Source organism: Passer domesticus, chromosome 1, assembly GCF_036417665.1.
Source record: "Passer domesticus isolate bPasDom1 chromosome 1, bPasDom1.hap1, whole genome shotgun sequence".
Taxonomy (NCBI): domain Eukaryota; kingdom Metazoa; phylum Chordata; class Aves; order Passeriformes; family Passeridae; genus Passer; species Passer domesticus.
The window spans coordinates 45,697,271-45,720,537 of NC_087474.1; the positions used below are offsets into that span (position 1 = coordinate 45,697,271).

The window sequence follows — 23,267 nt, forward strand, 5'->3', positions numbered from 1 at the left end:
CCTAGGGGCTGTCATGTATATTTCCAATGGGTTTTTAGTGTTCAGGAATAATCTCGTCTTTGATACATTTATCTGACACATCCTAAACTCTTGTGATGTCCAGGAGGAAAGCTTTGTCCTTCTATTCCAACTACTTTAATAGTGACTTAGAAAAGGGAAGCATAGCAGCAACAACTCAGACAAATAACTTAGGTCTAAGTTATGTCCCAGAAATGGAAGCAGTCCAAATTAATCACTCACCTCCTTACTTGAATATGCTGGTGGGCCAGGCTGTGATGTGATAAGCATTTTATCTGCAGCAACAGGCAGCTGCTTGGGTGTCTCATCACTGGTGGGCTTCGGTATAAACCCTTGTGTGAGTTTTTATGCATGCATGGAAGGACACAGTCAAGTAGTTCAGTATGTGGCAACACTTCTATGGTTGATCTTGTTAGCCTGCTTCTTCTTTCACTGATAATATTTTAAAGTCAGGAGTGGTGTCATGAGTGTAATACTAATTTAGAAGCAAGAGTTTTGCCTTTAGTGGCATAGGTGCACTGTAGCCCATGGTTGCATGAAGTCTCTCTTTGGTCTATCCTTAGCAGATTACATTGTTTTTGTCCTCCACGGCCAACAGAGAGCCTGGCTCTCTGAGCTCAGGCAGGATACCTTGAGCTTTCAGAATCATTCTCAGCAGTGGCAGTCCCCAGTAGATGCTGTGGAAAAACAGTCGTGGCACAGAGGAATATGGAGTGTTGCTGTACTGAATGTTCCTTGTGAAGTAATTGTGGTTATTGTTGCATCTGTGGACAGTAAACAAATTAATCTTCTGACATGTTGCAGAAAACACCAGAGAAAAACCATGAGAAAGTTTTATATCATTTTAATAGTGCTTTGTAATTTCCTACCCACAAGTAATTTAATTTTTCATCGGAGGACTCAGCATTGGAAGTGCACATGTGGTGAACGTGAAGGAGAGAAGATCTGCTGATCTCTCCTCCTGGGTTTCCATTGTGAGTTGATTTTTCTGAAAACACTTAAGTGGCATTTTTTTCCATGTATTTCATAGAAGCTTCAAATGATCACCTTGTGAGAAGTGGACCCTACTAAGGACTGCACGACAGGTTATATGCAAATATTTCAACAGCCCGGCAAGAACTCTTTAGCAGCCATTTAGCAGGTTTTGTGTTTACAAGTGGGATTAAAAGTGGCCTTGACTGACAGCTCTCTCAGCAGTGTAGCCATGCTAGTTGTTTGGATCATCTCTGAACCTGCTTTCTGGCTCTGACTCCACATGGTTATGTTGGCTTGATCTATGGAGTCACATAAATGATTGTGGATTGTTATAAGAGATGGGCTTCCATGTATGATAGCTTTTAAATATGGAAAGTTGCCATGAAACACATGAGGAAAAACACCTGGGACTGAACTGGTGTCATGTTTCTGTTTTACTTCTGAAAAACCTAAGATTATATCCCAATTGCACAAGATAAAATACCTTAAATTAGTTGTCTTATCTTGAGCAGAGCTCCTAGAGGACCTTAATCAAAGAAAAGCACACAGAAAAACCCAGAGCTTTTTGTTGTTTGAGGGTTTTTTCCACTTGTTTAATACAAAGGTGATTCAATCCTAGTGGATAGCAGTCACTAATTAAATATTTCTCTGTGTTATTATGCTATTAAGTAAAAAACCTGTAAGTGATGCAGTGATACTCTCAGCTGTAGCCTACTTAGATGCCGGAAAATATCAGAGTCCCATTGTAAGGAAGTGATCCCTTTTCTTCAGGTGGCCTTGGTCTTTCATTTTGAATCTCCAAAGCTTTCTAGTAGGCATAATTTTTTTAAACCTTCAAGAGGTGGCTGGTGTTTTGGAGGTGAGTGAGTAGGAGGCATGAGGCTTGGGCCCAGCTCTGTCCTGTGTCACATGTGAACCAACCAGGGATACATCACTCAAAGTCTTGCATCTGAGTATGCAAGATAAAGCCTCCAAAATCAGAGAGAATTGGTTTTCAGGTGCTATGGTGGAGTCTCTTCTGACCTTTTGGTGCAGGTGGGTTATCAGCTGTGCAGAACATGGGCTGCCATTTAAACCACAGCCCATCAGTGCAGAGTTTTGCAGATACAGCTATTGCACCACAGTCTGAAAATATGTGCCTGAACCATCCAGGCAACAAGTACTTCAAAATTTATTTTTATTCTCTTTTATAAATCCACTTCTTCTTGGTCTCTGGTACTCTAGTTTTATTGATGAATGCTTGCAAAAGAAATAGCATAATAAAATCTCTCATTAGGAAAAGATTTTGAAGCAGTGACCCTCTTCCGAACTTTATGTCATGGTTTCCATTTGCCGTCATGCTTGGTGCAGTTTGAAATTTCCTGGCGTCTTATCCATTGGCTCAACATAGCAGTTTTCACTTTTCTTCATTGCCCAGTTAGTGGGCAGAGACCAGGAATGTGCTTCTGAAGTGGCTTGCTCTGCTGCAATTAGGTCTCCAATGAACCAACCCAACAGCTTTGCTAATGTCAGTGGGAGTGTAGCTGAAGAGTGTGTTTCATGGAAGACAAGTTGAAGAAGCAGACTGTGAAGTTTAGATTTGCCACCTTTTCAGTTTGATGACTGGAGCAGAGAGGTTGGCACCAGATTTCAGAGTCATTGTGAACTGGAGGTAGGAGAGGAGTCCAGTGCTGAGAGCAGCAGCTGGCTGCTTGATCTAGCAAGTGAGAGGTATTTGCCACTTAGCTGATCTCTGGTGCCTGCATTTCCTGACTTGCATGCTGTGTGATTCCTGTGATGGTTGGAAACAGCAATAAAAGTGGATTTCGAATGAAAAGATTCCATTCTGCCATGTGGTCTTTTAGAGTGCCATGGGTTTTTCTATGGAGGTTTCTGGGAAAAGGGCTGCTCCAGGGGCCAGAGGTGTTTACTTCATGTTGTAGGAATTTGCACTCCAACCAGAATATGAAGCTGTTGGAAGTTCCCTGTAGATAAGACCATGAGTGTGACTGACAATGTCAAGGGGATATCTAAATGGAGAAATTTACTTTGACTGTTGCTGTGTAAGTGGATATTTTTACAGGGACTGTCCCTTTGCAGGAGAGAATATGCAGAGAGCTAGGACTGCATATTGCCAGTTTCACCAGCTCCAGAGGTTACTCTCAGTACAAGCCTGTGGCAGGACAATTTCTGCAGACCTCTTCCATCTTACATCAGCTGTAGGTCAGACCTTAATGGCACATTTTTCATCTGTCTCATTGTAGGTGAGATGATTTGCTTGAGGCCATGCCTGATAATCACATGTCTATTTACGATTAATAAGAAAGTGGTTTTTAAGCCTACCCTAGGCTGCTGTGCTACTGCGTGCTGTAGATCATAGGGTCTGTGAGTTCCCCAGCATAAAACAATAGAGGTATTTTGGTTGGTAATGCAATAATATTAACAATAATGATAACCAATTGTATTGGGGAAGAATTATTGCTCAGTAAAATTCTTCTATTTAGCCTTCAACCTGATATTTCCCTATTTTGTCACATGAATGGAAAAATAGCTGTGGGTCCCTTTATTGTGCAGAAAATGGGAAAAAGAAAATAGGTGCTGGTATTGTCATTATGGTTGATGAAGTCTAGTCAATTTACAGATTTTTCACAAAGTTGCTGGAAAAGTGGTGCTGTTTTTATTTCAGATTATAATATGGGTAGCACTTGCTGCTTCTGTTGTCAAGAGTAACTCATGTTTTGAATGTCACCCCTCATGACCTTCTGTTTGACCTGGATAGCTCAGGGCTGATTAATCTAAAATGGTGCTGCCAAGACCTTGGGCCAGGGGAGTGTATGTCTGTAAAATCTGGTAAATACTAGACAAGTAATATGATTACAGTGATGAGGCAAGGGCATCTTCCACCTCTGTGCATATCCCCTGTTGCTTTTACAAGTCAGATGCAGCAGGCTGTGTGCTGTGCTTCCCCCTGCAAAGGGCTGGGATTTGAAAGGCCAGTTAGCACCTCTGCTGTGTTTCAGGCAGCATCAGAGGAAGCTCTAGGAAGCACATGTACCCCAGAAACATGATTTACATATCGCTCTCTGGTCACAGAGTGCGATCTGTGTATTTTGTTAATTGTCATGAATGCACTGGAAGGAGAAATAAAAAATGAGAGAGGGTCTGCTTCACTCAGATAGTCTGCGGCAAAGACAAAAGCAGTGAAACACCTTGCAAGACAGAGCAATGGGGAGATCAGAAGGTGATGTCAGGGCCAGCTCTGCCATTCCCCCACTGCTGAAGACATGATTTGTGAGTATGTGGGACAAATCATTTCCCAAATTGTCACTATTCCTGTGCCTTCCCATAAATGGGTCCCACAGGGGAGGTGCAGATTCCTTGGTTGGGTCTGCCCACTGCCATGAACTTGGAAAGAACAAACTTAAGACTTGGCATAATTTCCTTCTTGCGTCCCACAGATGTGAGATCTGACTGTCAATGCATATAATTTAGCAACTGTCTCTGGTTTGAATTGAGCCTGGGGCTAAAAGCTGTTTGCATTCAGTGAGCAGTATGCAAATTAAATGAGATGGTGACTTCCCTCTGTTATTGGACATTTATAGAAATAATTAGCAGCAAAGTGGTATCCTCAAAAGAAGCTGTGTAAAGGGGTCTTTCCCCACCTGTACAGCTGGAACATTTTTAATGCTGTGAAAATACATTGTTTCCCTTAATTTCTTGTTAGATGGGAGATTTTAATGCTAAAGCTTTTGTCTTGTCTGTATTTTGTAAGTGAAGAATGTAGGATTTTTCACAAGTTAAAAAATATATAAGGTGCACAGACTTAGCAGGAAACAGACGGGGGGAAATGGCATTCCAAGCTAGTCTGACTTGAAAAATATTTAGTGAAATAGCACATGAATGAAGGTTTGAGGCTCCAGATTGCCCACTTACTTGTGTGTAAAATGAAATATAGAAACAGAACATGGAACAATGGAATGCTTCTGAGGCTTTATCTGATGATCTCAAGCATTCAGGGCTGTTTGCTATCATTGCAGCTTCTGACTGGCATAAAACCCACCCAGTGGTACAATGGCCATTACCCTTGTGGAGTTCATGGTGCAAAACCACAACACTTTTTTTGTGTGACCAGCTCCATCCTTGCTTTGCAATTTGCAGTATTTGGAGCGTGTCAGCAATATATTTCAAATTTTCTCAGCTTTTGGATTCTATCTGAATGTAAAGAGATTCTGTTTGAATGTAAAGACAAGAGCACTTTCTGAGAAGAGGAGGAGCAGTGGAAGCAGGGAGGGGATTGGAGGGGATTCCTTTATCTGGCATCATCACGAAAGTAGCTGAGTCAAGGTCTGAGATTAGTTAACTATCAGACCACTGCAGCTCCCTGGTGAGTGTTCCAAACCAACTGGCTGCCTAGCTGGAAGGTACTTCAACCCTGGCTCTTTGGTTCTGCTTGGACAAGCTGCTCCACAACTGGGCAGTCAGGGGCTGACCCCAGCCACACAGTCCTGGGCTCCAGTGACCCCACTCAGAGGTTCAACCTTGTGGTTTTTCACAGCTCTTCTTTTTCCTCTTGCTAACATATTTCTAAAACAACAGGAGTTCAAAGCAGGGTTGAGAAAAGATGTGGTTTTCAAGTGATTTTTGAACATGGATACTAGCTCTGTGAAGGACCAGATGTAGAAGGGTTAGGGGAAACAGACTCATAAATTGTTGCTGCTGAGACTGTGATCACATGTGATATTATTCCACTGCTGAAAACAAATATAATGTTTTGCTGCAGAGCCAGGTTTGGGGTTAGGAAAGTTGGGTAGAGATGCTTGCCTGGGGCTCTCTGTGGATCTTTGCTCTTTCTAGTGAAACTGAACAGATTTATGGTTGTTTCTGGAAACTAGAAGTGACCCAGTGTGGATCCAGAAGCAAATGTTCTTAAAACTGAGTGTTCCATTGTGCGTATGTGGAGATATGCATATGGGGGATGGAGAATGAGTTTAGTTTGTTACTAAGTTGGAACAGATGTCAGATCTGGGATTGGAGATTTCAGTTCTTCTCCTTGTCTTGTGGAAACAATGCAGTCCTATCATTTCAACTGGTGAGTTGGAGCTGGTGTGCAGCTTAGGTCTCAGCTTTTTACCCTCTGAGCTCTGAGGCTTGTCTGAACTGGAAAGCAAAATACAATGCAAATGTTATGGTCCTGTAAAACCAAAATGGAAACTGATGTTGGGAACAAACATTGATACTTCTACGGACAGGAACTTCCCACTTTACTACTGTTCTTCTAGATGTCAGACTGTGCAGGCAGCTTAATATCATATATCAAAAAGTAGATGAACTGCTTATCCTCTGTGTGATAGAATTGAAAATGAAAGATTTTTTAAGACTTAATCCTTCTATTCACCATTTTGAAATATGGCTAAGGAAAATCCTGTGTGAGTCAAACAGACAAAACCAGCATACAGAGAAAAACGAATGAATGTACATACTGAAAGGGAACATTTTATTCTCCCCAAGTAATACATGCCATTTTATGGTTTATTTGAAATGAAGTAGTCGGTCCTGGCGGGATAGTGAGCTACTTGGCACATATGTTCAGTTGCATCCATAGAGAAAAGAAATAGCTCTTTCTGGAGAAAAGTCAGTTTGTGAGCATGAGAGAACTTTTTCAGAGCTGGTCATGTAGGATGAGATGTCAGAAGCAGGTGGTGCTGGCCAACCATACCTGGCACTACAGACAAACAGAATTTTACCCTGGGCTTCAACAGGCATGGAGTTATACCAAGACCAAGTGTTTCTGGAAAATGTTAACCATAAAAGAGCCTTCTTTTCTCAAGCCAGGCTGTGTCCTCCTGTAACCAGCTTTTCAGGAGAAGGGAGAAGCTGGCCTGAGGTTAACCACCACATGCCCAGCTGAGACCAACTCAAATGCTTAAAATATAATTGTAGAAATGCTTAAAATATAATCCTTAGCCAAAGATATGGCTATGTGCCTAATATCCAAGCGCTCCAAACAATTTTTTAGAAATACAAGTAGTCATGTCCAAGTCCTAGCTAATATTATTATTTAGCTGTAACATCAAAAAAGCCTTATATGTTATATTCTATTGTGCTAGTGTCAAGCACATATTAGAGTCTCCTTGCTGCCCTCAAAAAGTTTAAGTTTTAAAGATGTATGTTTTTCTGGCATTGTCCTGCCAGTACTGAACTGCATTTAATAAAGAAACAGCCTGCTTCACTGCCACAACCTCCCCATCAAAGCACTTTCTCCACTAACATTTCAACGGGATTAAAATGTGGGTGTATTAAGAAGCAGAAAGAGGGAATCATAATCGGGTGTCTGTAAGATTTCCTATCTTCATTGGATGTATGTCATGTTCCCCAGCTTTTCTTCCTGTTCTTAAGAAACATAGTCAGATCTCACTAACTCAGCAGAGTTAGGTTAGAATACTCCTTACATGGAGTACCCTGTGGGGTTGAAAGCACACACAGCATGAAGTTTGTTATAGGACTTACTATATGGCATGCTGCCTTGGAAGGGAGATCTGTAATATAATCATCAAGATGCCTTATAAAAACAGATCTGAAGGAGTACAAAGGAAAGCTATTTGCAATGCACAGCAATACATTTTATTGAGCATACACAACCAAGAAAGGTATTTATCTGTACTTCTGAGCACATCTGGAGACACCCCTACAAGTATACACCCGTGAAGGTTCTCTTTTTCCAATGAGAAATTAAGACCAAAGACTAACCATATGTGAGCATAAAAATTAATGTGACAGTTTGCATTAAAAGTAAAGCGGGGGGAAGGGAGGGAGTGTTAATACTGTGTTTGTCTGAGTTTCTTTTCTAAACATGTGATTCTGACCACCTCAAGTCTTCCTTCACTTTAGCTTAACCACACCCTTTTCGTCACTTACCATCGTGAAAATGGTACATTTCTGTGAGATAATAAGCAGGTGTTACTTTTCGTTCTGGCAGCAATGGCATTTAGTGCAGGATGAAATAATCCTACCATTAAATAAGAAGCTCACAGTGGTGTTGTGAAGCTTAATTTGTTTGGAAAATGCTTTGCAGCATTCAGATAAAAGGCACTCTGGATATTCAAAGTATTATTACTGCACAGCTGGTGGTCTACATGCTGCAGATGTTTCTTCCATGCTGTTGCATGGTTACTTAAGTGGCTTCTTAGTGCAGATGTTCATGAGTGAGCATGCACAACCTCCTCTGCTGATGTTTTTTGACACGGATTTTATTGCTGCTTGACTTTTGATCTTGAAAAGAATATTCTTCTACTGGTGAGGTGCTACGTGTGTGTATGACTACATCCCTGTTGGTTCAGCCCCCACTGCAAACAACAGCATCTGCAGATATTTACTGTGGGCCTTTCTCTTTAGCCTCCATTTCCTTCTGTGGCTTTTACTTGTTCCCACAGTGTTTGACTCCGGGGATTCTGACTCTTCTGTTAATACTCTATCACCATCACTCTCTTCATGCAGACGTGATGATTCCCTTTGTACTCTGCCCAGATGGGATCAAGAACTTCATTGCATCTTTATTTTTTCTTTCCTTGCTTGCTGCTGCTGTTACATAAATGGATCTCTAAGAATTTCTGGGCTTGCCATTCACAATCTCTCTGAAAGAATTCGAAGATAAGATTAACTTCTAATTTCTTCATGTTCTGTGTTTCTCTTTCTTACAAGTGGAGTGAGAGAGTTAAGGTATGACTCCAGCTGACATCCATATGAATTGTGCTGTACATGTGCAAATCTCTAAGGCTGAATGCTTTCATCAACCTGTTTGGTGAGAGAACTAATGCTAAAATTTGCCTTCCCCTTGCTTTGCTGTATTTCCAGCAAATGGCAAGATATCCACTCCAATACAAGGGCAACTAAGTTAACAAGATTTTTATCTAACCTGAAGTGCAGTGTATTACTGACCTAAGAGTAGAAAAGAACCAAACCTGTACACACCCATTGCACACAAAGAGAAAGAGGAATGTACAGCAGAATTGTACGGGTTCTGATTAACACAGACTTTATTCACAAGATTCACATGGAGGACAGAGAGAATTTCGTGCAATATACTCGAGCGTTTATTCTGATAAGTATTAAAAATCCAAGCTTTCTGGGCAGCCTATTAAACAACCACAATCTTGCAGCTTAGAGGAATGAATCTCAGCCTTTGTGAGAAGGCAGATGCTTAAAGCTGACTGCATCTAGACAAATAACTTCAGAAAGAGAAATCCTACTACTTTCTGTAGCATTTTATGCAGAATTCAGTATAAATCATAGCAAAAGGCTCAGTCCTTAGCTGTAAAAGTTATATCTGAAAGAAAGACACCTTGAGAAGACTAGACCCTGGCTACATTGTGAGGTAAATAGCACCTTAAAGACTTTCTCCTTTCCCCTGATCTTTAAATGTGTATCAATTTGTCAGTGCTCATGAAATCTTCTAAATGATATCCATGGAGACTATGGCTACCTTTAATACACAGAATTGATAGGGTTTATGCAGATATATACCCTCTGACCCTACTGAAGTGTCTCTTCTCTTCTCTGGGTTCATCTTCGTAGGCATAACTTTCATTCTGCCTCCCTAGTGTCTCTTAACTATAAAAATTGCTTCACAAATGTGTAACAGGATTTTATTCACCTAACTTCCCCACTATTGCTGCTCCAAAATGATAGACTTCTGGTATTTCTACTTGTTCAGATTCCCATATTTTTTCATCCTTGACTGCTGGTACTGGAGTTATACCTCTTCTTTTGGTACACCTATTTCTAATATTGATATGCCCAATATCACAGGTAGGGTAGAGGGAGTGGAGAGGGACTGGGGGAAAGAGGAAGGGAAGGAAGGAAATGCTTCTAATGTTCTCTCATTACTGACTTCATCTCCCCTGTTTCATGACCAATACCTCCTCCCCTATTCTGATATATTCCTTTGCTCATTGTGGTTAGGAATCCCAGCTGAAATCGAGTCATCATATGGGTAACATTTGGATTCACATAATTTTGTTCATTATGATGTGATCATTGTGATTTACTATTGCTTGATAACAAAAGTTTCTTTTACACATTATAAAAGTTACATTAAATCACTGGCCCCAGAATGGAGGCTGAAAATCAGTGAGGAGGGGCTTTTACTCCAGCACTTTGGCTTGAGTTTGAAACGTTTCACACAGTAGCTCTGCTAGGAGTAAGCTGGGCTTCCTTACTAACGTAATAAAACGCAGACCATCCTAAGGGGATGAGGGAGTTGCATTCCAAAACTTGCACTGCAAGCGACCAAAGTTTAATGGAAAACGTTGAAAAGATTCTATTAAAAACCAATTTTCCTCCTATATATCATAAATTCTATTTTATGCTTTCCCCACTCCCTCCTTTTTTTCCTTACTGGCACAAAAACAGGATCTTTGTTTTGACAGAGCTAATCTGCTCATGCTTTCATATGGGCCCTTAGGCTCCCCACCTGTGGAAAGATCCATGGGAGCAGAAAAACTACTGAGTTTGTTCCACATGCTCACCTTAAAGGGAAGAAATCAGTGGTCTCACAGAGGCATGGACTGTATACATTGTGGTTCCCAAGGACCCTTGGAGAACATGAACACAATCTCCTGCACAATTTTCAGCAATAGCTTTTCCTTCTTTATTGCCTCCTGCAATTTCTCAGATGGGCTTCTTCAGGGGATGTGCTGTATGGGCTGCTTTGCTGCAGTTGTGCTGTGTCCCTTTTCTCAAAGTCTGAAAGGCACACTTGGGGCTGACAATTTCCACTCGCAAACTTTGCTGGTGAGAAAGGATATAGTAGCTTGCAGCCCCTGCCAAGTTTGACAGCAAGCTTCCTAACAAACTGGTACAGCTCTGAGATCTTTCCACTGCTTCTGTAGGGAGGCCAGGGAAGATTTTTATGGGGTGAGAAATGATGGAGAGAGAATGAATTGCTTTGTGGCTCCATCAGGCAACTTGTTCAAAGTGGCCAGCATGGAGCACTGATCTGTTCCATAGTCTCTGTCCAGCCAACAAAAAGAGGCAAAACCACGTTAAGTACTTTGTATACAAGACTGAGCCCAGAATTTATCTTAACATCTTTGCCATTGGACATGACCAACAGATGAACAAGAAAAAAAAACAACTGTGACTATTTTGTGATAGGGAGAGTTTGCTCATGTGGCTGCAATTTGTCATTAAAGTCTGCTGATTTACATCAGAACTGCCTTTGTATCTAGCTAAGTAAATGACCATGCCCAAACCAACTCACTGGAAGGTAAGTTTCAAGAACAAACCTTGGCTCTGTCTGCTCATATAATCTCATGCCACTTCACCCAGAATTAAGTCATTCTGGCTTTATAACATCTATGTGGGTTTCTGTGGTTCCTGGGCCAGGCTGATATGTGTTGGAGTCACTATGTCTAGTACAGGAAATTTTACTTCATAGCATTTAAATTCAGAATGCTTGAATTTAATGTTCAGTGATGTCCTGAATGAGTCTGAATCCTTCAAAGCCTTGAAATACAGAAGTGAAAAAAAAAAAAAATGCTGATGACAGTTCTGAGTCTTGGCTCCTGTGTTGTCAGGAGGAAAATCCCCATCCATTTCACTGAAGCCAGCTTTTCATCCACTGTGTTTTCATGCTCTGTATGGTGTTTTGTGCTTGAGACCTTGCAGTCAGGAAGGCTAAAGAGCTGTGGCACTATGCAAAGCATACCTTACCCAAAGCTCTCTGCGTGTGAAGTAGCAGACAACGTCAAACTGACTAGAGAGCAGAGCTAGGTCTCTGCCTTCTGGCTGAAGCCCTGTCACTCTGCTCATGCTCTGCTCTGCTCATGCTCTGCCTCTGGTATCGAATCCTGAATAGGACATGGCAGCACTGCCCTGTTCTAAGACAGCCATCCTTGATGGGCCTCACTGTCGGGGTGTCAGTCAGGCTTTGTGCCTGCCGATACCCATGTGCTCATGACAACTTGCAGAGCAAAAGCAGAGGTGCCTGAGGAAATGTAAAGGTAGGAGCTAAATATCCATCATGAAAAAGGTCTGCCTTGCTGGAGTCAGGGTAACCCCTCCAGGACTGCAGTTTTGCATTCATGTGTTTGAATCCTGTCTCAATCATGCTTTATGAGCCTAAGTCTTTGTATAGGTCTGGGCCAGGACCACACAGGAAGCCAGAAACAGAGTGTTTTTCTATATTTTTAAATTCAGGTAAGCTGGCTGTTTTGCCACTTCATCCAAGTCCTATTTTTAGCAACTACTTTGATGAAGAGCAAAGAGGAAGACCTCAGAGGTGAAATGCACTGTGAGGATGTGACTGGCTGGAAGGTGGCATTCTCAATGAGTCTGTCTTTGCTGAGATGAGAATTTGGCTCTTGTTTTCCAAAGAAAGCAAGATGAGGGAGGAAGCTGTTTTCTAAATAGCAGTCCTATCAGGTCTTTCCATTGCTGTCTTTCTTTCTTATTCCATCTGGAGCCAGCAACTTTTTAAATGCTCTGCAGCCACCTAGAGGAAAAAGACTGCTTGATTGAAGTTAATTTTATGTGGATTAAGCCAAGGAGTGGGCTCTGCAGAGTTTAAGAATGTGAGTTTCTAAACTAGCCAGCCTGTTTATTATTATATCACAAGACCTCCTTGGAAATATATACAGTGAATCATCATCAAAAGCTGAAGATAACTTCAGTTTATGTTTATAATTCAGAAATATTTCCTGCTTCGTGTTCTCATTGTGCTTGTTATTGGATATGACATACTTTTATGACAGATAGTATAGCAGGGCCACAGTACATTTTGTCAGCAGACAGAAGGAGATGATCTGGTTTGAATTTTTATTTTGAAGATTTGAAACCTGTATCATTTCATATGTTTATCTAATGACTATGACAATATGCTTTTGGTATATCTACATGGTTTATGTTTCTGTAGGGCCATGACTTCAAAACCTCCCAATAATTTTTGAGGTTCTATCTAGGATGTTTATAAGCTCATGCAAAACCTCTGGCTTTTCTCAGATGAGGGCTGTCACACAGAATACACTAATGGGCTCTCTGTCTACCAGAGTGAAAGTTGATGCAGTCATATTAGAGCCATTTAGTCGATGCAATGTTCATTTACATTGTATGAAACAGAATAACAAAGTTAACTGTTGATTGAAAGTACTTTAATGTATAAAGTTAGATATTAAAATGTGTCTGTCTTTTTGAAATTGAATTAAAATTACTAGGTTTTTTCCTTTTCTAGATAAGATATCGCAGTTCAGTCTCCACTTCACTAGAGAGCTGGGTGAAGTATTCTTTAAAAATCATGTCTAGACTTGGAAAAAAAGATAAAATTTTATGTCAGTTGCATAATGTAAAAGATCAAAATAATGATGGATTTTCCTTGGTAGCTATGCCAGAGGACACTGAAAATTCCATTATGATGGAGTGTCTCTGTCATAAGGCAAATTCACTTTAGCAGTGTAAGTGCTAAGCTAAGTATTACATGCAGTGAATGGAAAAGTAGAATACTAATATGGATAATGAAAAGGTCCACTAAAACATTCTCTATTTTCTTGGTTGGTTTCTTTTCCTCTCTTAAGAAAGACTTGATATATGCATATGATATGGTCAGGCAAATAACTTGAATACTGCTGTATTGTATCGGAAAAGGATCTCTAATAAGGAGTCTTACTGGCTTAAGAAATCCTAAACATTATGAAATTTAGGAATTTTTCTAGGCTGTGGCTTGGGAGGGAGGTGATTCTGCCCCTCCATTCCTCTCTTGTGAGATAGAGTGCATCCAGTTTTGGGTCCCCAGCATATGAAGGACATCAACTTTTTGGAGCAATTTCAGAGTAGGGTCAGCAAGATGATTAGAGGAATGGAGCACCTCTTGTACGAGGAAAGGCTGAGAGAGTTTGAATTGTTCAAGTCTGGAAAAAAGAAGGCTTCAGGGTGACCTAGTTGTGGCTTTCCCGTACCTAAAGGGAACCTATAAGAAGGATGGAGGGGGACGTTTTACAAGGACTTGGAGTGATAGGACAAGGAGGAACAGATTCAAACTAAAAGAAAGTAGGTTTAGCTTAGATAGTAAGACAAAAATCTGTACTGTGAGGGTGATAAGGCCCTGGAACATATTGCCCAGAGAAGCTGTGGATGCCCCATCCCTGGCATCGTTCAAAGCCAGGTTGTATGGGGTTTTGGCCAATCTGGTCTAGTGAAAGACATTCCTGCCCATGGCAGGTGGAACTAGATGATCTTTAAACTCCCTTCCAACCCAAGACATTCTATGATAAATTATGGGGTACCAGAAACACAAAGTAGATCAATTTGGCCATAGGAAATCAGTGATGAACATACAGGCTGTACACCTAAGGCCTCTGGGCCTATGAAAGATGGATTTTTGGTATAGGAGTTGACTTTCTTCCTAAACATTAAACCCGTAGGGCATCTATAGTATGTTTTCCCAAAACTTTGAATAAATGCACGATAAGCCTTATCATATAGCTTTACATATACAGCTACTGTTGCCTTTGCCAGTTATGTGATAGATGTTTGCAAGAGGATGACCATGGATATTAGTTAACTGAAGAAATACATATCTTCAGAAAGCAGGTTCTAGCTTTTGAACCTTCAGTGTCAGATTCAAGGTCATATTGCTAAATTTGGTTCTCTCATATTATGGTTGATCTCATAATATTGTTGATATTTTATTGCAAATGACTTCTTTCTAAGTGGTTTGGATACTCTGCTCTTGTGCAGTGTTATTGTGGTGCTGTCATTTTCCAGCTAGGTATACCATCCACAGATCATACAACATACAGGCAGCTAAATCCTTTTTGCAGTAATCTCTTCAAAGAGGGTGGAACAAACTTTATTTATACCACTTCATTACGCAAGTAAAATGAGAATATTTTTGATGGTTATTTTCAGTGTTATCTTCGGCCGTTGTTTGAAATGGGTTAAGAATCTTACGCTGTATTTCTGCTTTATTCTAATTATTACAGTTACAGATTCACATGTAATGTGTACAGTGGAGTGTTTTTTAATTGTTTCACTTCAAGGTATATGCTGCATATGAACTCAAACCACTTGAGTTCTCCTGCATACAGATTTTTTTAAAATGCCAGGATAATGTATTTCAAATGCCATGGCTGCACAATGAAGGTGAAACTGCATGGTGCAGAGAAACAGAAACAGAAGAAGAGGATGTGAAAACTCTTTTCCACTTTCTGAAAATGTGTGGGAGTGCAAGGGGTCAGGTCTTCCACAGCTGTGGTTGGCATTTCAATATTCTGTTGAGGGTTTTTTTAGCAAAAATCCACTCTTTCTAAAGGTAGCAAGTCAGCTGCTCAGCTGTACTGTAACCTTCAGCTCTAGGAAATATTCTGAATCATACCAGATGCTTCTTGGAGTCCAGCATGGGACTACATTGTCCCTCTTAGTCATTGTTCAGCTATTTCCCTGTGGAGGGATTTTAGCCAACCTTTCCATTCTCAGGACCAGAAAGTACAATTAAAGTCACAGATGCCTGTAAGGATCGAAGCACAAGATGCAAAAAGCCTACTTGACACATTAGTAGGACAATTACCATGAAGAAGGAAGGCTACTGTGCCATTTCGTTCTTTATTTGGTTTTTCTTCCTTCCTCCCTTTTAAGTACATGTACCACTGGTACATATTGAGAGAGATTATAAATAGGGGGCAGAGTAGTGCAGTCTTGGCAACTTCTATTTCATGAGGTTTTAGAAAATGTTCCACAATGTTTTATTGTTAATTTTGCCATATTCTTGTGGGTAATGTTGGTTAAGGCAATGAAACACAATTCTGGCACAGAATACTCTTTATGTAAAGGTTAAAAATACATGCAGAACACTCTTTTTGGCTTTATCCAAAGGCTTTTGGATAATATTTTTAGCAGCACATAGTGTAGGCTTGTGGTGATATTGTGCAGCACAATATGGTTTCTTTCAGAGGTCCACATGGACATTAGTTTACTCAACATTTGGAAAATACTGCTTTTTCTTATCCTTTTTTGAGGGAAATATGGGTTCTTATTTTTTTAAGAAGATGTATATGCGAAGAAATCAAAATTTAATTGCTGTCTGTCTTTGCTATATTGGAAATTACGAGCAGTAATTACCACTTGCATTGAAAGCATCCTTTTCCTCTGTTGACTCTAAATAACTGCTTTGGGAGGATTCCTTGGCAAGGCAGGGATGGATATGGGTATCTTGTGTGATTCTGTTTAATTATCTGAGTGCCACATCTATATCTGCACCAGCAATGATGATACTCAGAATTAAATTAGGACTCTTCAATGTGTGTGTAACAAGACTGCTATGCCCCAAAAATCTTAGATCACATGCAGCTCTTTCCCTTTGATGGAATTGTGTATTTTATAATTCTCTCTGCTTAGCTTAGTGTGGCAATACAGTCCATGGTTGAATCCAAGTTGCACAAAAAATCAGGAGTCAGAATGAACTTTGAATGCCTGATTCAAATGCCTACTGCTGCAAACTTCTCCTCTGCATTCTGCCAAAAAACAACAGTCATAGTCTCAAGCATTATGGCCAATGCTTTCTTTATAGGAATGAGATTTCCCCATGGAGAGGATGTGCCTGCAGTACATTTGCTGTGCACAGCTCGCTGAAGATGAGCTGTGAGTTCCCTCTCTGCTCGCACACTCGTAGCGATGTTTTGGAGCCTGTTGAGCAGGGAGTTTTTCAGCATGGGGCATTCTCCAGTACAAATTGCACATAAGCTGCTTGACAGTTTTTGTGAGCCCTTATTTTCACACTTATCAGAAAAAAGGTGATGATTTAACTTTGTTATGGATGCCTTTATCTGATCCCCAAGTTAAGGCTATGTTACCAATGTTATGATGTGTGGGAAAAGCGCAGAGGGAGTACAGTAATGGTTACCTGGTCTTGGAAGAAATGATTCTTGAAAATGACTGACTTTGCTGCATGAAACAGTCAATTCCCCAGGCAAGTGCTTTGAGTGAATACTCAATAAACCTAAGAATTTCTGTGTCTTCAGCAGCCTCCAAAATTACTTTATTTGAGTTACTTGCTGGTTGTGCATTAATATTAGTAAACTCTGGAGAAAGAAAGAATGATCTCAGGCCTTTGATCTCAAGCTTCAAAGCCATAATAAGTCTCCAGTTCTACATACCATATTTCAATACTTCAGTAAGGTTAAACATGCACATGCAGACAAGAGAGAGTTTGATATAGCAACAGCATGAGACTTTCCATTATACATTGGAAAATGGTTCGTCTTCTCATCTTCTTGCTTTGTGAAATGTCTTTTCTATCTGGGGCCATAAATAATGGCAGCTCATTGAATTTTGTCAAAAAACAGCTCAAACAAACTTTCTCTCAACTTAACTACTGACTTTAATGTACTAACTTTTGAGTAACTTTAAAAAGGCTTTAATTTTTCCTAAAAAAATAGGCCAAGCTTGTACTAAAACTCTGATTTGGCTTACCCAATAAAAATTTATCCGAAGAAGTCATGCCTCACAGGATGGTGGGACTGGAGATTAATACTCCTCTATAGGCAGATGACTCTTCAGATGACTCTTTGAAATTTGCAAGTGTACAGCTTATTCTAGGTGTAGAGAGGACAAACCCCATCACCACCTGATGTTTCTTCATATACACAAAATGAATGTAGTGATCCACTGTCTCTAGTTGGTTTTGTAAAACCTCTTGAGATCTGCTGATGGAAAGAAGATGTTCCTGTTTTCTATCTGTGTGGAACAACTCAAAGGTACCAAAATGTTTGAAAAATGCTCTGCGTCATACTCCTGTTGTGAAATGTGGGGGAAAAATTAAGCCCCTCTTAAAATGGTTGATTCTACGCTTCATGTGTATCACAGAGGAAAATGAACTGCTGATGATCCACAAGTGAACATCTGCAATTTCAATCCAGTATGGCACAGGCTAAGGCTGTAGGCTTCATTGCTGTGATCTTTTCTTTTTATTTTTTTAAATACTGCATGCAGCACAGGAGTCTGTTCTTTGCCCTTTGTGGGACTTGGAGACTTTCCACAGTTTAATATGAAAAAGGGCTGTTGCTGAAGGAGTGTAGTCATCCAGTTTGCTTTGAAGATGTGGCAGCAGAGTGTGTGTTTGTCTCCTTCAAGGGTGTGTCCCACAGCTGCCGGATGCCTTCACTTTCATGGATTTCCCCTTGCAACAGTTTGTGATTATACACACCCAATTAACACCATCTCTGACACATACCCTGCAGGCAGCACAGACAGCATCAAAAGGGATCACAGTGAAGCACTTGGTACCAGGACTCAGAGGTTGGCTGTTCTCTGGTGCTTATTTGGAGCAGGGAGGCCAGATAAAGTGTACGGTCTCATCCAAGTGTTTTTTTTTTTTCTAAATGTAAATATGTCCTTAAAATAAATGTAATTTTCTTTTGGACCACAACATCATTGTATCTCTGTATGATTTCACTGAGGGCAGAACTAAGATTTCCTGAAGTATCTTGTTTGTATTTCCATGGCTAGTGAAAGAGCTTCATTTTATAAGTAACTTGCGCTGCAGCCTTCTTGTGGGATTATTTCTGTCTGACTGTAATGTTTTGATGTTTAAATTTCTAATATGTTTTTACTTCATTTATGCAAATGCTTTGCTCTTGGTAAAGAGTCACAAGACCCAAAGTCTCCATTACTGTGTAGTACAGTAAATTGTCAATAGAGCTTCATTATTGACATAATTCCAAAGTTTTATTAAAATGCTTTTTTTTGTTGTTTGAACAGTCCAGTCAGATTAGAGTGCAGATAAGATGTGAGTACATGCAGTTAGTGTGACCAAATCTCTTTTTCTGATTCAAGGGCAGAATGATGAGAAGGCAGAATCTGGGGAAGCAAGGAATATTTTTTTAAATGTGTCACTGAAGAGGATAAAAAATTAAAAGCTATGGGCATGCCCAAGTTTTTTGCAAAGGGAAAGGATTAGGATAGCAAACAAAAATCGGTTTTTCAATTTACTTGGTAAATCATCCCATAATAGCCCTTTAACACATCTGTAGCAATAATAAATGTGAGAAATGTAATTAAGTGCAAGAAGTAAACAACTTTTGCTAAAAATACAGGCCCAAAGTTGAAGCTTGGCCATGGGCCATCAGCAGGTCACCCTCAGAGCCAGCCCCCAGAGAATGGACATCTTTTGCTTCTATGTCCTTGCTCAGAACTGCCCTTTCATTAGGAAATAAAAGGAGGTTTTATTTTTATTCACTAGGCTTGGCAGCTGTGGATATAATTTTCTTTACACTAATTTTTGAATTATTATTAATTAATGTAATTAATACAAATAATTAGAAATTGTAATTAATTAATAGAACTGCTGCAATCTGACAATGGCTCCTCAGCTAAGCCTAGGGCTTGACCCAAGCAGCTGTCACCAGGATTAAACACTCAATGAAAATAAAAATTACACCAGCAATTCGGTATGTAATTAATCAGCAGATTCTTTGCGTAGTGCATGGCTTGCTGCTTCCTCAGTGGACACCCATGCTGAACACTGTGCAAGTAGTGCTGATCCCAGCCAAAACTCAGATGTTTCAGTTGGAGCATGCCTGGATGTCCATGGCCATTTCAATGCCAAGGGTTAATGGTTGGTATTGCTCACATGCATGTAGGAGCTAAGCTCTGTGCTCTCAAAGAGCATGGCTGCCCCCCTGACTCAGTGCAAGATGTGACATCTCTCTGCCAGTAATGGTAAAAAAAAAAACAAAACAAAACCTAAACCAAAAGGTATGCTCTAAAAAGCAGAGGAAGTACCACAGATTTAGGGTTTTATAAGTTCTAGTCAAAGATGTTGCTGAACATACAGTCAAGCTAATACTGGCAAGCATCCCAAACACCATGGACATCAATAACAACTAAATCTGAGCGGAGAGCAGTGAAATGTGTTTCATAAAGGGGGCTGGCACAGAAACAAAAACATGATAAAATGGTACCTTGACAATCAACTATTTATGGACATTATATACAGACTTTCTTTGCGATAATGATTTGTTTCAGTAGCAAGCAAGCATCTACTTCCCTGTAAGAATGAGACAGGCACCTCTTAAATTGCATGGGGTATATGGAGCAGTGCCTGCTGCTGAGATTATAGGAAGAGGTCACAAAGAGATGTTGTGGCCAAAGGAAGCAGTGTGAAGTTATTTAGTGTGTCACATAAAAAGGTGACCCTTTGTGCTTATACAAGGTCTTTTATCAGCTGACAACATCAAACCACCCCAAGGATGTTGTGCTAATCTGTTCCTTGCCTATCAGCTGTGATATGCATACAGCAACATCTGTTACTGGAAAAGATGTAAAGGGACCTACCACAGGACTAAAGTGAAATAAAATGACATTGTTCTTAGAAAGTAAAGTTATTGCAAGTGAAAACAACTGCTCTGTAAGTATGAGCATATTATATATTTTATCCAAAGCAATTCTGTTTATTCACAGTCCATATATATCAGTAAATAAAGGACAGATAACCTTTATACATTAGCACTTGTGTTACTTATTTGTCGCAGTGATTTTTTAGGTAATTTCATACTGAGGGTCCGCTGAGAGTAAATTTATTAAAACTCATGAAAATGTCAAGCAGAACTGTCTTGTCACTGAAGCAGCTGGTGACTTGGGCATAGGGAAATATTCCTCTTTCAGGGGCACTGTTGGACTTACAGAAACAGACTTGTCTGAGTTCAAGGGCTCACTATTCCTTTCTCCTAGTTTTGAATAAAGGGTTCTCAATTACTCTAGAGCAACGTATGGGCATTAGGGCTCCTGATTACTTTGTCTGAGGTTTTTGCACCATTTCCAAGCTATTACCTCTTCTGCTGTGGAAAAGTTTCTGGGAAACTAAGTCTGTATCTATCCTTTTCCTATAGACAATTCACATTATAGTGGACAGAAAGAGCAACTAACATGAAGAGCACATTTTTCATTTCAGCCCTTCATCTTTGCAAGAGGATTTGTGCCTTTGTCCTCTCAGAAACAGGAAAGCCCCTGAACATGCATGGAACAGGGGGGCCTTGACCATGGGCACCGAAGGTTCATGCACAGAGCACCTTCAGTGGAAAGCAGATAAACTGAGGGTGTGATTTTCAGAGTATGATTTCCCTATACCTTGTCCCTGCCTTTTAATGATTCTGCTGAGAGCAGTAGAAACAGCATTTCTGAATTCACGTTGCTACACATGCAGAACTATCTAAACATTTTGCATATGGAGAAACCACCAACTGCAAATCTCTTGGCTCTTTTCAGTTATATTTTAGGTCTGTGCCAAATAGGCGCATGTTCTGAACAAGCTAACTTGAAATATAGTGGTGACATCCACAGTAGCAGTTTCACATAGGGTCATGTTAGCAGCTTTGCTCCCTGTCGTTGTGGTATTTTCACATAAGAAGAGACTGGGCGGTATGAACTGTGCTTGAGGGATTTCCTAGCATGAAACTGCTCAGTTATGCTGCATCAGCCCTGTTCCTTTGGAGTGTCTTAAAGTCTGGCACTTAGTAGTGATGCTGCTGAGAAAACAGACATACAGCTATTTTCACGCCTTCAGAGCAGGAAGGGTCTGGAGGTAACCTGAAGAGAAGGCATCATCTCTTGCATGGAGGGACATGTGCTCATTGCCTACAGAATTCATACACTTAACACTACTGTCATGATTGTTGGTAAAATTATTAAATTATTACTTTCTAGGAATAAAAAGTTTTTATTTTATGTTGACACAAAACGGAGTTTGCCTTCCCCCATTATGGTCTCAGTCCTCTCTACCTTGACATTTCTTGGGTCTTCTCAACTCCCTGTTTCTGTGTGGTTCCCTGGTGCTCTGGAGGCTTTTCTGCATTAAAGCAGCACACCAAAAAAGAGGTGAGCCCTTGGGATGTAACCTCAGGGATGCCTTTAACTTTCTTTCCATTTAGCACAAGTTGCTGCGGCATTGAATGCCGTGTGACTGGAAAGTAGACAGCTCCAACCCTCGGGCAGGGTTGGAATGCCAAAACGTTCCTTTCTTATTTGTTTTGGGGTTTTGTTCTGCAGGTCCTGTGTGACAGACATGTGTGAGTGTCCGATCCATAAAAACTGCTACTGTGAGTCCTTCCTGGCATACGCCCGAGCCTGTCAGAGGGAAGGGCTGAAAGTCCAGTGGGTGCCGGAGCACAACTGCGCAGGTGAGCATTTTGGGACTGCTTCTTTGTTATTGTTGCATACTCTAATAGGCTGTGATCATACTATCCTTTTAGTGGTGGAGCAGGATCAAAAATGATACAGGAATTGTAGCAGCTTGGAAGTTCTTGGAAGTTTTTCTTTCAGGATATGTAAACTGTTGATTTTTCTGATTACAGAAAAACTTTGACCTCCTGTCAAAACATAGGTATATTTCTGGGGACAGCATGTACATATAATTGCAGTAAGTTCAACAAGAAAAGAGAAGCAAATGCATTTAGTGCAAATATTAAAATGTAAACCTGCATTAACAATTCTGTTTGGTCCATACTTTGTGATTTGGACTTCATTAATTGCAAGTAATTGTGAGTAATTGCCTCCATGAGAAGCAGTGGCCTGTGGCTATGGGCACTTGAACAAAAATGCAATATTGCAGATGAGTATTTCCCCTGATGATGGTCTCATTAATTTAGGACACTCTATAATGGCATTGGTTTGTCTAGAAATGTATTCATATTTATGTAAAGCAATTAACAGTAGTTGAAAAAAACCAAAAAACAATGAGAGGAGGATACTCAGTGCTGGTCTATGAGCTATTACTCTGTGGTCCATTTTGGTGACTGTGTGTGGCTCAGGCTCTCTCTGAAGTTCAATTTCCTTTTCTGTTGAAGGCACTCACTCAGGGATGAGTGAGTGACAGAGCAAATTATGTTTGATTGACTGTTCCCAAAAGGTTCATGTTTTTTCCTTACAAAGCAACAGGACACTACAAACAGGGTCTCACTAATTGAAAACCCTATTCAAGGATGTGGTTTTGGACAGCACTAGTAATATATATAATTTTAATAAATCTATCTGGTAGCTGATCCATGCAGAACCTAAAGCAAGCATCGTGACTTTTTTTACAAAGCACTTCAGACTGAGACGTCACCATGGCAGATGCTGTAAAAAGAATAAAAACTCCTTGCTAGCAGCCCTTGCCTTAAGGAGTTTATACAAGTGTTGACATATCACGACTTAACTAATTGAGGCTTCATTTCACAATTTTTTTTCTGGCATCTTACCAAAGAGGAGAAAATTTTCTGAGGCAAAACCAGTCCTTGAGAGAACATTATGAAGAAATTTAAACACACAGCCTC

General features: G+C 40.3%; 1 protein-coding gene across 4 annotated transcripts in view; it reads left to right on the forward strand.

The window, feature by feature from the left end:
• Positions 1-23,267, forward strand: part of BMPER (BMP binding endothelial regulator) — a 154,607-nt gene that overhangs the window by 124,611 nt on the left and 6,729 nt on the right. For all 4 annotated transcript variants that reach the window (XM_064417729.1, XM_064417743.1, XM_064417735.1 and 1 more), the window contains one exon: positions 22,003-22,133. In XM_064417729.1, coding sequence (XP_064273799.1) covers positions 22,003-22,133 — 131 coding nt within the window. The remainder of the gene's footprint in view (positions 1-22,002; positions 22,134-23,267) is intronic.